Source organism: Castanea sativa, chromosome 11 (genome assembly GCF_040712315.1).
Source record: "Castanea sativa cultivar Marrone di Chiusa Pesio chromosome 11, ASM4071231v1".
NCBI classification, from domain to species: Eukaryota; Viridiplantae; Streptophyta; class Magnoliopsida; order Fagales; family Fagaceae; genus Castanea; species Castanea sativa.
In genome coordinates this window covers 7775964-7790077 of record NC_134023.1, presented here as the reverse complement: position 1 = coordinate 7790077, position 14114 = coordinate 7775964, and the positions used below count along the sequence as shown (strand labels likewise).

The window sequence follows — 14114 nt, the reverse complement described above, 5'->3', positions numbered from 1 at the left end:
CAGCCCAATTGCATCTATCAACGATTGGCTTCTTCCAATGCTTTCTAGTAGCACCAAAATCTCACTTGACACTTAGATTGGGTGTGGTAAGTGTTAGAGCTATCAACTTCTCAAGAATTTAAAGATGAAGAGGTAGGAGTAAAGGAAAACCACAAGAAAATGTGTAGATGATTGTAGGTATGACAATCTCTAACTCTCAAGTGTGTATGTTATGGTTTTCTCTCTAAAAAACACACCTTACAATATGTGGGTAATGAGGGCATATATGATATGGGTGAAGATATGGTGGAGCAAAAATGACAAAATAGCAAAATAGAATGTTTCGCAAGTATTTCGCGAGAAGGTTTTACCCGCGAGACACTTGCGAAAACCAAGCTGTCATGACTCTTCGCATTCCAGTCATGTACTCTGCACGTGGCTAACTTCGCGAGATAGCTTCTTGAGAATCTTCTCACAAAACCGACTTGGTCTTCAATAAGAGCTTGAATCTTCACACTCTCTCTCACACACAACCCTTACAATAAAATCTCACATAAAATACAAGGAAAAATAATTGAATAAAATTACAATCAAATTTGGTACGAAATTAAAGTCAACACAAAATAGGTGTAAATAACAACTTTACATGTGTAATAATGGCCCTAAAGATTTTTTGGATATTCGAATCTTTAAAATCTAGAACTATTTAAATAAATTCAAGCTGTCCTATTTCACCGGGTCACACTCTTTCATGGTACATGCAGTTAGAATATGCATAGATTAACAATTTATCATTCCATTATTTCTTGATTTATCTTCAATTGACCTCGTGGATAATCCTTCGCCTTCAGTTTGATATTGTCTTATATGTTAAGAAACAGTATTTGGATGTATAAAACATGAAGAGAATATGATTCAGAATTATCTTCAGCCAATTGAGATAGGCATTTTCTAGGGATTTTTCCTTGCTAGGAGCCTAAAAGTTCGGTTTTTTTTTTTTTTTTTTTTTGTCATTTCTCAATTTTTTCTTCATTTCCTATATAAAAACTAGTAGGGTTTTTTAAGTTTCAACTTGCTTTACTCATGCAAACTTTCTAGTTTCATGTGAATTGTGCACAAAATTTATACTTGGACGCAAACTTGAGGAGAATATTTTCAGTGTACTTCCATTCTTAACCCCCCCCCCCCCCCCTTTTTTTCTCCTGGGTGATGGTCCTGTAAAATTGCTGGCAACCAGTTTTACCTAGTTGTTGATGTACAACTTAGGAGGTACGGATCCTTTTTGTATTTCTTCTTGTTCTTGCATTTCCAAGAACTATTTGCCATTGCAATTCATTTCAAATAAACTATCTAGAAGAGTTCCAGCCGGAAGAAAGAACCACATCCCTTAATGCAAAATTCTGACCAAGTTAACGTGTTTTCCTGACAATATGAATGAGATTAATCGAATTATTTATTACCTCTTGTAGGGTTCATTCTTAGTTTTTTCATTTTGCTCTACTACAATGTAGGTGAAAGCAATGGAGTTAATAGATCAGCTGGAAGTCACATGGCGTGGGCGATACAGTGGTGGATTTGGAGGCATTTCATCATCTAGTGATATGGGCATTGCCCTTGCTCTGAGAACCTGTGTTCCCAACTAACATACGTTTCGACTCAATGTTCTCATACAAAGATGTGAACAAGCGCCGAGAATGGGTTGCTCATCTCCAGGCTAGGGCTGGAATTGTGGCTGACAGTGATCCTGCTGATGAGCAAAGAGAGTGTGAGAACACAGCTGCTGCTCTTGCCCGTGCCATTGATCTTGCAAAATTCTTCATTTGTAGAAAAATGATTTAGATTTTATTCACCAGTAGAATATTTTATTTATTATTATTTTTCCTTGATAGCCCAATTTTAAGTAAAAGGGTTGACTGGTTCTCATTGTGTGGATTTTTCCAGTTTTTGTGAAGGGGAAAGGAAATACTGGTATTTGTTAGATGATGTGGTTTAATTGCGATGTCATGGATAAGAGCTAAAATTAACACATCTTCAAGATATTCCTTCCAAGTTCTAAGAGGTGCGTGAAATGCTAGCCTTAAAGTATGCAAAAGACCTTCTGTTTTAAAATTTTGTCATTATTGAATGTGAAATCTTGGAAGGCATAATAATGCCAATGCTATTGGATAACAATAAGTCTAAGGATACAAAATTTCACAATTGTTGATATGGTATGTTGTAATTGGTATTAAAAAGTAACAAAAGTATTGTCAATGATATGATCGTGTGAAGGTGCTATACAAATTACAATTTGCCACATCAATAGATGTGAAAAAAATTGGGAATGTTTTTGTATTAATATGAGAGGAGGGAGCACCATAGCATTGTAATCCAGGAGTACGTAATACAAGAAAAGAAAAAGGAAGAAAAAGAATGAATCCCAAAGTTTTGGAATTGACTATGGATCCTCAACAAATAAGTTAGGGTTGGCCACATGTATTGTTTTCTTCCATTTTGTTATTTTTGAAGTTATATTCTTTGTTATTTCTTAATTTATATGACCATTTATATTACTTCTACTAATGTTACTTTGGATCTTCCTCTAACTCTTTAATTCCCCTAACTTGGAGCATTTCACTCTTCTTAGCTGGCTGTTCAAGAGCAACTAATAATTTTTCAAAAATAAAATAGATGTAGATTTTGTCCATTATGAAGATATTAGTATGTGATCACATGTATATACATTGGTACAATTAAAAACAATCAAATTACGTAGTTTGAATGCTACATTTTTTTTAGAAGAGGTTTAAATTATACATGGTATTAATTTGCACATATTTAAAACCATGCATTTCTAAAATATGTAATGTTTCTCATATTATATATACTAGCATATCTTCTGTGCCCCTTATCTCTGTTGCTGATTTATATTCTCACTAATGTTTTTGGATTGTCCTAAGTTAGTACTTGCTTTACTACTCCAAGGAAAAAAAAGTGCTTTAGGACATGCAGAAGAAAATACAATAAATCAAATGTCACAACATTTTTCATAAAGGCTGGGATGATAGACTGTAATTGGTGAACAATAAAAATGATGTTTGTGGTCGTAGTGAAAGTAATGTGGTATTGCATTAATCATGTTTGTTCTGTTTAGACCCCTGTATACTCAGATTTGCTTAACGTAATTAATTAACCAGTTAATTACTTAGGTTGATTTTTTCAAATCTAAGTTAAACTCATGCAATCATATTACTTAGTACGGAAAAGTAAAGAGGACAGTTTCAAGGTAAAAAACTAAGGGAGGATTTAACCTATGTCACGCCCCAAACCCCAAAGGGTCCAAAGCGTGAGAAAGACGTCTCAAGTACCTGTAAATTTTTTTACTTTTTTTTTGACAATTCAATCCACATAAATCCTATCAAGTACCAACATCAAGAATTATCATAATAATTCCATTGAATATACTTTCAAAGTAAGTCCGAGTTCTAAGCATTAATTACAAGGACCATTGGCCACAAAAGAATAGAGGTCTGAATAAATAATTACATAACAACAACTTGTCCCATTAGTGGGAATACAGTCACAACCATTACAATATACAAAAGAATGAGTCAAGTCTATTCTAAGATGTACATCATCTAGTAACTCCATTACAAAAGTTCAGCCTCCATCAGTAGTTAGTCTAACTACTATTAGCCACCAAAAAGCTGTCTCAAAATATTGTTGCCTACTTTGAAAAGTTTATAAAAATAATAGGATGAGACAAGACTCAGTAATTAGCATAATTAATGGAGATGGTGGAAATGAAAGTTTTAGCTTCAATAATAATAATATGACAAGAATAATTAAATAATGAAAATTACAAAATTTCTCTATGTAACTACTTTGAAACAATATACTATAATTTGTGAGCATCAACAATATAATTTCCAAAGTCATAATATCTAACATAAGATAAATTATCACAATAATATACCACACTACTACATAGACCGGTCAGGGGATCCACCCATTCACAACTGGCATGATATTTTCCTCTCTGGTATGCAAACTCTTGGCTCCATGGACAGCAACCTCACCCATACCCTCAAGGTTTTTCTTTCCCCCCATGGGCAACAGAAAGAACGTGTCAAATAGGCCCTCTCTTGCATGTGGTCTCTTGGCCCCATGGACAACAGCCTCACCCACACACAATTAAGGAACCTCTTCCCCCCATGAGCAGCAAGGAAAAACGCGTCATCCAAAGTGAAAGAGCACTGACCTAGATTTGATTCCGTTGTCACAAAGACTACGAAAACCAAATTGAGTGACTACCAGAAAATTGCACATGGCATGGTGTTAAAACTACATGATACTCGCATGTTACATTACTTTGAAACACATAATTTATATCCAAGTAGTTTCAGAAAAACCTTAAATGATCTATTTCCACAAAGTTTGTAAGGTTTTCAACTTATCAATTTCTCAAGTACTAAGACAAAATAAGCATATTTAAATTTTCCAATACACCATAAAATCCATGATTTTCTTATCAAATATTAAATAAAAGATGCCCATTTTTTCATGTCAACAATTCATGCATTTTCCCAAATGCAATACCAAATATGATGCATTTTCATATATATTAATATATAATAGGGTCACAACACAACACTTTTTAAGAAAACATATATTCATATATAATTTTTCAAAATGTGTTTGACCCAAAAACATTATTTATGAAACATGGTTATTTTCCAAAAATATCCCATTAAGAAGTTACTTACCTCGCAACCACAAAAGCCTAACTCTCCAAGCTCCAAGGAGATTAGTTAGAACCTAAATAATATCAAGTAAATCTATCACAATAAGTATAGAGCTTGAAATTGTATCTAGCCACAATTTAGGATTTGCCAAATAAACACTTAATTAGGCAAGCCTAGTATTTAACCTCATCAATAATAATATATACCATTTTCAAAGTTTCTCAACAAATTGATTCACAAGGCATCAACTCCAATTTATAAAGTTAACCCATTTCATATCATCTCCAATATTATGACTAGCTTTCATAAGATTTACACTATATCATTAAGAGACCCATGAAATCAAAAATCAAAGTATCCTCTAAGACAAGAAATTTAGAACTTCAACTAACTCCAAATAACCCAATGGCAATGGAAAAATTAAATTTACCAACCATCATACATTATAACTTAAAACCCCTAAAATTGTCCACCATACATAAACTTTAAATAGCTATTTTAGCACAAAATATATATACCCACTCATCAAAAAGTCCACCAATACAAAACCCATACATAAAAACACATAAATATCACATCCAATGCTCATAAATCACATGGGTATCATTATCAAAGTTTAGATAAAAATATCCTCAAGCAAAAGTGTAAAACCCATCAAAAGATTAGAAATTTTTACCTCAAATAAAATGATGAAGATGCTTAGGGGCTCCTAAGTATTTTTCCGGTGATCTTGCCGGAAAAATGATGGTGAGATGGTGTGGTTTGGAGTGGAGGCCGGCGGGTAAGCTTGAGGGAGGGAGTGAGTGAGTGAGTGTGTGTGTGTGTGTGTGTGTGTGTGTGTGTGTGTGTGTGTGTTTAAGTAAAGAGAAAAGAAAGAAAATGAAAGAAGAAAAGAGAGAGAGCCAGCCAAAAGAGAGAAAAGATAAGAGAAAAATGAGTGGTGGGGAGTGGGGTTAGGTGGGGGCACATGTGGACCACAAAAAACTAACCTTTCTTTCTTTTTCTTTTTCTTTTTTTTTTTTTTAATTTCCTGGTCTGATTGACTGGGACGTGACAACCTAACTATCCTCAAAGCAAAAAAATTCACTATGATAGAATGGAAGTTTACGATAGAATGGAAGTTTTCCCTAAATCTAAAGCTACCTCTTGTAGTACTTACTCACACGACCACGTGTAGCTCCAAATCTACAGACTCTTCTATCTGAATATGTTGTGCACAAACACCCATTTTTGTTACCACAAACACCCACATTTGTGACTTTGAGATTCCACTCACAAGTTTTAGATCATTAGAAGTTGTTAATCTTGTATGCAGTAACTTATCTCCACCAGTTCTATTAATGTGTAGATGAAATTCTAGTAGTGACTTTGAAAGGAGAAGGCACAATTCCTTTTTGATCTTACAAGAGCACCTCCAAAATCTCTCCAAAATGTGCCTTAGGGTTTCCTTTATATACTGGAAGAATTAGATCTGAAACTCTAATCACTTAATGGGCTTAAGAAGCTATTGGGCCGAAATTAAATTCTGCAAAACCCATCTTTCGATCGGTCGAACTTGTTTCTTGATTAGTCAAACTCTTCAAAAATTGAAATTCTTCTTTCTACAGCTTGAATGTTCTTGTATTCTAACTAGTAACACCTTGAGCATTGTCTAATCAAACCTATAGACTTAGAAATCTATATTTAGATAAGTTTGTGTTCACTGTTTGCCAATTGTTCTACACTTTTAGAATCTAACAAATCACAATCAGCCACGTCAATTAGATGTGAAATTTGTTGTCTCTAGCGTTATAGAATGAATAAGTATGTATTTGAATGTAAAATTCTCAATGTTGTGATGATGATGATGATGATGATGATGATGATGATATATATATATATATATTATGAATCAGAATTTTGTTAACAAACTGAAAAGTTTACAAACGCAAAGCAAACCAACACTACTAACCACACAAAAAATCAAACTAAACAACCAAAAAAACAAAAGCACCAAAGCAAACTACACAGGCTTACAGCAACCTTTTGTTAACAACGTTTTTTTTATACCAAAATAGGGAGTTCACAAAAGGGCTGGATTAAGCCAGCAATGTTTGATAGGCACCTGAGTTGCCTATCAAACAAATCATTAATTATTATCATTAGCCCGACAACATATATAAAAATCATTTTACTGGAGCTTTAACAGTTGATAGAGGAATACCCATTTGCAAAAGATCAAACTGTTCTTAATTATATTCTTATAGTTCCCTTTTGTTGTTGCACCAGACCTTATGATGTAGCACAAGTAGGAAATAGGAGATAAAAGACAAATAAAAATAACAACAGAACAAATCCTAATCTTCACCACCTAGAATTGCTTACAGACCCTAGGCATCACCACCTAAGGGAGTTTGGTATCACCACCAAATAGAGAAATCAAAGAGGAAACATTTCTCAACTCATAAGAATTAATCTTATTTAAATTCATTTGTCTTTACCATTACTGGAATGTTAGTTAAATAATTTTAGGGATTATACTTGAAAGTATCTAATCAAATCCCTAAAACTTATCAACATTAATAACCAAATTCAAAATTCAATTTCAAAAACAAAATTAATTACAAATTAAAACATAAAATCTTCGTTACCTGCATCATGAGATTAATTCTTATGAGTTGAGAATGTCTTCTCCCTTGTTTTCTCTGTTTGGTGGTGATGCCTAATGCCCTTAAGTGGTGATGCAAGTTTGCAAGCAGGTTCTAGGTGGTGAAGCCTAGGGTTTGTTCCGTTGTTACTTTTATTTCTCTTTAATCTCATATTTCCAAATGACCATATCACATAGCATAATAGGCAATGGGTTTTAGGTCCACTGTACATTGTCTTGAACATCACACATACTTATATAGCTTACATATTTGTACTGCACATTACTGTCTCTTATATAAAAGCACTGCTATATAATTTATTACTTGAGAAATACAATTCTATTCATCAAATATTTCTAATATGGTATTAGAGCCATCTTTCTATGGGCATGGTAACCACATGCATCGCTAAGAAGTTTTCTTTTCTCCCTTAGAGCCTTCTTTACCTGAATCTTCATATTAAGATTGGTTCAAGCAAAGCTGCAAAGGTACTTTTTTCTTAAAGTTACAAACCTCACAATTTTGTATACCTTCGGGTTGAAATGCAAGGCTATGAGAGTGAGGGTCTACAACCTTGTGGCCCAATTTACTTACTTAAAACCATATTTCTTCATGTAGACGAGCTAGAAAGGATAAACTTTGTTATTTTGTGGAAGGCCAGGCCCAATTCATCGGAGAATTCCTCCGAAAAAGCCCATACTTTGTCCAGTTATTTTAGCACCTCTTTATTTTATTTTATTTATTTATTTTTATCAAATATCCATGTTTTCACCCATATCCATATTCCACGTCTATTCGACACTTTTTTGCCTAATTTCATTTTTTAGGTAATAATTTATATTTTTTAACAAACCAATTTTCAAAACACTGAGCAGTGGAGTCAAAAAGGCTATCCACTGCTCATGGTTTTCAAAATTAATTTTGAGCACATGCAAAACCGTGAGCAAGTGACATTTTTCAACATATTACACTAATCCCATTGATATGATTGATCCCTCACGAATTTGAGTTGGTTTCTAATTTCCTTAGAACTTTCATGAGTTAATTAATATAAAAGCGCCCCCAAAAATGTTGTGCAAGATTACTGACTCCACTCTCCAGCACGTTCAAAGTCTGAGTGCGATTTTGAGAGGTTTATTAATCAAAAGGATTAGGACTGAGATGAGGTTGCCACTAAGAATAAAGTCAGCATTTTCAACTCCATACTTGGCCAAAACTTGAAATGTCTCGAATATTTATAGAGTTCTTGGAGAGAATTACACACCCACAAAACCAACCTTCAATTTCATTCAACATGTTGTGCTCAAAATATCTTTCTGTCAGCTTTCTATTACTCAGCCTCTCCCTCCATGCAGTCAATTGTGCTGATCCATTATACCATTTTTGTTTTAGCCAGGAAAACTTCACTGTCAATAGCCCTTATGGTACAAACCTGAATGGCTTGCTCAATCTTTTGTCCACCAAAGTTCCTTCAAAAGGGTTTGGGCTCAGCTCGACTGGGCAAGGCCAAGATCAAGCAAATGGTTTAGCCCTATGCCGAGGTGATGTCTCAAAAACAAACTGTAAGACCTGTGTCGTTGATGCAGGCAAAGAGCTTGGTGATCGTTGTCCTTATAAAAAAGGAGCAATAATTTGGTATGATAACTGCCTTTTAAAGTACTCGAACATAGATTTCTTTGGAGAAATCGATGGCAAAAACAAGTTCTACATGTGGAACGTCCAAGATGTAGAAAATCCCACTTCATTCAATCCAAAAGTTAAGGATTTGTTAAGCAGGTTATCAAATAAAGCTTATGCCAATCCAAAATTCTATGCTACCGGGGACCTAAAGCTTGATTCATCAAGCAAACTATATGGTTTGGCTCAATGCACCCGGGACCTTTCAGGTCTTGACTGTAAGAAGTGTCTTGATACTGCGATTAGTGAACTTCCCAACTGTTGCGATGGAAAACGAGGTGGGCGAGTTGTTGGTGGCAGTTGTAACTTTAGATATGAACTTTATCCCTTTGTTGATGCCTAGACTGTTATGGTTACCTATGTTTATGTGTCAAACTGTATAATGTAATATGTTTAAAATTAAATAAAATTGTCCAATGAGACAACTTATCTTTGCTTTGTTACTTGTATAATTTTGGCCAATTGTAATCATTTGGTTAGATTTTTTGGTACTTAGATGATAAAATTTTGCATGGGGCAGGGGTTTTGCTAAATATTGTTACTTTAAAAATATAAAAAATGGGAGTCTTTTACTGTTTTAAAAATATTCGGCAAAATCACTTTTAGAATTTTTGTTTAAACTCGGTTGATTTCTTTTTGTGTAAAGCCATATGTCTGCTGCCGGAGGGATGATAAGTACTAAAAGGGAAAAATGTTTCAAACTAAAATCAAATATGTGTGATAAATTGACAATTAATATACAAAAGAATGCTCTCTTGTAGTGGTACTTTGAGTTAAGTAATGTGTTTGAGCTTGGTGAGAGAGTGTAATTAAAGTGTGTGTGTGTGTGTGTGTGTGTGTGTGTTTAGCTATTTGAGAAAACAAATAGCTAAACACACACACACACACACACAAAAGAGCATATTAATTACGCGATCAAAATAAATAATTAAGGCACGTTTGGTAGACTGTAACGGTAATTACATAGAAATATGAATAAATATTACAAGGAATACAAAATGTTGTAATGTAATGCTTATTATTATCCATTTATTGGTAACAACACAATAATAGAACCTTAAACACAATGGAATAAAAGTATTTTAAATCAAACTTAAGATATATTTTAGAAAACATTTTACTCATATAATTATATTTCCTAAAAAATAATATTTTTTAAATTTGAAAAAGATGTTAGTTTTTTTTTATGATTTTTTACTTTCATAGTGATTATGTGCATATGGAAATTTTCTTTATTTTTAGAAATATATTAATAGTAAAAATTAACGTACCTACTTATGAATAGCTATTATATCCCTTTTAGAGGTGAACAGTTATTTCTCATTTTAGAGAATATCTATTCATAAGGAATGACTATTTCTTGTAATAAAAACATAACAAAACTACTGAATAGTTAAACCATAGGAATAACTATTACATTACAGTGCTTATTACAGTCTACCAAACATACCCTTAAGGTATGTTTGGTACACTGAATGTAGATTGCATTAGGAATAGTAATCTTTATTACTAGGAATGGAAGACATTGTAATGGAATAACTATGACTATTCATAAGTTTGGTTATTACATATGGAAAGCTTGTAAAAGATGATGTATAAAGAAACTTTATATTTTTGGAAATATATTGATTTTAAAACCTATTATATGACTAAGGAATAACTATTACATCAATTTTAAAGAGGAACTGTAACGTCCCAGTCAAAGTGAAAAAAAAAAAAAAAAAAGGCGGCGACAAAGGGTCAGATATTTTAGTGTCACACGTGCCTACACCACCTATCCCACCCATTCCCACCACACATTTCACACTATCACCTAATCCCTTTGGCCAATTCACTCATTTCCTCTCTTTTATTTTCATTATCTCTCGTACACTCATCTCTATCACTCTCTCGTCATGTCCCACCGGTACCTCCACCACCATTTCCACCATCATTTTTCCAACAAGGTCACCGGAAAATCCTTAGGAACCTCTAAACACCTTCACATCTTTTATTTGAGGTAAAATTTCTAATCCTTTTTGTGGCTTTCATAATTTGCTTGAGGTTATATTTTTATCTAAGCTTTGATAATGATACTCATATGATTAATGAGCGTTGGAAGTGATATCTATGTATTTATATGTATGGGTTTTGGAATAGCTTTTTAATGGGGTTTTTGGAAAATAATCATGTTGCATAAACGTTGTTTTTGGGTCAAACACATTTGGAAAATTACTTGTGGAACTATGTATTTCTAAAAGGTGTTGTGTTGTGACCCTACTATATACGATTATATATGAAAGTGCATATTTTTATTGCATATGGGGAATTGCATGATTTGTTAGTATGGAAAGGACTAGCATCTTTGATTAAATTCTTAAGAATGGATTTTATGGATTTATTGCATTATTTGCAAAATATAAAGATGCTTTATCTTGACCTATGTTATTTGGGAAGTTACTACAAAATCTTTTTGACAAGAAATGAGTTGAAGGCTTTGAGAACCTTGTGAATATCTTGCGTATCCAAATATTTTATGAAACTACTTGGAAGTGAATTATGTATTTTGAATTAAAGGTAATTTGTGAGCTCTTTATGCTCTACCCATGTGTTGTGACATGTAATTACTTGGTGATTATCTAGCTAGATACTATAGTTCATGTGACATTGGTATCTTAGTACCCATCTTTGTGATGGTTATTAAGTTTCGTCTTTGTAACAGCATTGTCATGTGGCCTTGGGTTTGGAATTGTATTGTTATTGCTCACAAATTATAGTATGTAGTTTCATGGGAGCATTTTGATATATATATATATATATATATATATATATATGATGATGATGATGATGTATGTCTTCTTTACCTATCTTTACATGTGTTGTTTCTTCTCTATCTTTATATGCATGTTTCTTTATGTACGCAATCTTTATTTCTATTTCACACATGATGCCTTGATGAGTTTTGTATAAGTGTTTTAGAAAGATAGGTTGTGAAAGTCCATCATGCCGTGAACTCTTTTCTTACAAAATTTTTCAAAAGTTTGTAGTAGAGATGGATTTATTCTGTAATACAAAAAGTGGTTATGAGTTAAGTAATTTAAGACTTCTCTCATGATTAGTTGTTTTGTTGTAGTTTTGTCATGGATTGTCAAAGGGGGAAATTGTTAAGGACATATTTTATGTAATTGGTTAATCCTTTGACAAAATGCACTTTACTTGTAATTGGGTAGATCTAGGATGGGTGTAGTACTTCAAGAAACAAGAGTTCAAGTCAAGTATTAAAACTATGAAGATTGGAACAAAAAACAAGTGAAGAAAAGTTGTTCATTAAAACTCGACAAATACCTCGACAAAAACAGTATCGATCGAGATTTAAGAACAAAGCTCGACAAAAGCTAAATCTGTCGAAATCTATGAAATCAAAATTTTCAAATCTAATTTTTGGCCCTAGCTAACATGTATGTGTAGGGTTTTTTTTCTCACAACCCAAAGCATATATAAGGCTTATTTTAAAGGTCGTTATACATGGGGAACACATGCAGAAAGTAACCTAGTGCCTTATTCTCTCTGCAAGAAGTTACTGCGTCTTTTGCGCCTTAGGATTTTTTAACCAAGTACTTCTTGATCTTCATTGTTGATGAAGTGAAGAATTTTGCAGCCATAAACATCTTCAAGTTGCTAAAGTTAGTCACATACTAGAATCCATGCAAAAGGATGGCGTTCATATATTGAAGAGTTCGGAGGTTCTGAAGTGGTAAAAGATTTCTGCTGTAAGTTCATCAACGAGGATTGTAGAGTCTAAGGACAAAGGTTTTGTACTAGATCTAAAACATCTCTTTACTATATTGAATTTCTTTTCGAGAAGGTTTCCCCCAGGTTTTTTACTGTAAAACTAGTTTGTTTCGTTGGTTTTCCTAGGTCATCATATCTTGTCCTATTTACTATTCTACTGTGCATGATATTGACATGATATTGATGTTTATTTGTTTTAACAAGGTTTATTCATAATAAATATAATTAACAGCTTGGGTTTAAAACTTGTTAATTTTGTCAACTAGGGTCTAAATTTTCCAACAATTATTTATTTAGACCTCCATTCTTTTGTGGCCAATGGTCCTTGTAATTATTGCATAGAGCTCTGGCTTACTTTGAGAGTATTGTTAATGAAATTATTATGATAATTCTTGAAGTTGAGACTTGATATGAATCATTTGAATTGAATTGTCAAAAAGGAAAAATCTACAGGTACCTTAGAGATGTTTTTCTCATACTTTTGACCCTTTTGGGTTTGGGGCATGACAGGAACAGCTATTTGTTGATGCTCATTTTAAAAAGCCCAACAACCGAAAGAAGCCCAACAATATGGGCAAAAAAGAGTTAGTAGATTGATAGAAATAAAAATATAAAAAAAAAAAAAAAAAAAACTCAGAGAAGGAATAATGGATCATAGGTCCATAAAGTAAATAAATGGTCCTTGAGGAAAGCGAATGGGCCTAGAGGAGTCCAGAGAAGGAATTAGTAAATCCATGGGCATTATGTGATGTAAAAAAGTAAGGAAAGGCCACAGCAGGCCCAAAGTACTGAAGTAAGAAAGTAAAGGGTTGATGGAAAGCCCATGAGCCCCAAGGATGAAGGATAAGGTAATTATGCCAAGAAAGCCCAAAAGAGTTAGTAAAAGCCCATGGGAATGTAGGATTAGAAAATGGACCGAGGATACCTGAGGAAAGCAAATGGGCCAAAAATGCCCAAGGAGAAAGAAATGGGCCAAAAGAGCCCACGAGTAATGAAATGTGTCAAGAAAGCCCAAAAGTAGCATGAGTATAAGCCTAATGGCTAAACTGGGACATTATGACCAACTGGGAGAAGAATGTGTAGCAGGCTCGAAAGAGACCCAATGGGCACAGGTCAAATAACACCATAGCAGGAGTAGCAGAGTGATATGGCAATAATAGCAATAGGATTACGGAAGGAATAAAGAATGGGCTCAAGGAGGGAAGACCCACAACCAAGCAAGGCCCAATGAGCAAGCCAACAAGGAATAGAAAATCAAAAGACAATTCACGCCATAAGAGGTCAAGGATGAGCGGCAAAACGCACAGATGAACCTCTAAACCATGGCAAGCGCATG

At 33.7% G+C, this 14114-nt stretch overlaps 1 protein-coding gene and 1 long non-coding RNA gene across 3 annotated transcripts; one reads left to right on the top strand and one right to left on the bottom strand.

The window, feature by feature from the left end:
* Positions 1 to 3734: 3734 nt before the first annotated feature.
* Positions 3735 to 5539, bottom strand: LOC142617862 (uncharacterized). 2 transcript variants are annotated; one of them, XR_012841074.1, is made up of 3 exons: positions 5380 to 5539; positions 4725 to 4776; positions 3735 to 4268 (listed from the first exon to the last, which is right to left on the bottom strand). It is a non-coding gene; the product is annotated as an uncharacterized LOC142617862 (long non-coding RNA). The 2 variants fall into 2 exon arrangements; XR_012841073.1 differs by having other exon boundaries at positions 3838 to 4776.
* Positions 5540 to 8514: 2975 nt separating this feature from the next.
* LOC142617447 (antimicrobial ginkbilobin-2-like protein) lies at positions 8515 to 9459 on the top strand. The gene has a single exon (XM_075790322.1). It carries the CDS (start codon positions 8553 to 8555, stop codon positions 9348 to 9350), a length of 798 nt encoding a protein of 265 aa, XP_075646437.1. The 5' UTR covers positions 8515 to 8552; the 3' UTR covers positions 9351 to 9459.
* The last annotated feature ends 4655 nt before the right edge of the window (positions 9460 to 14114 follow it).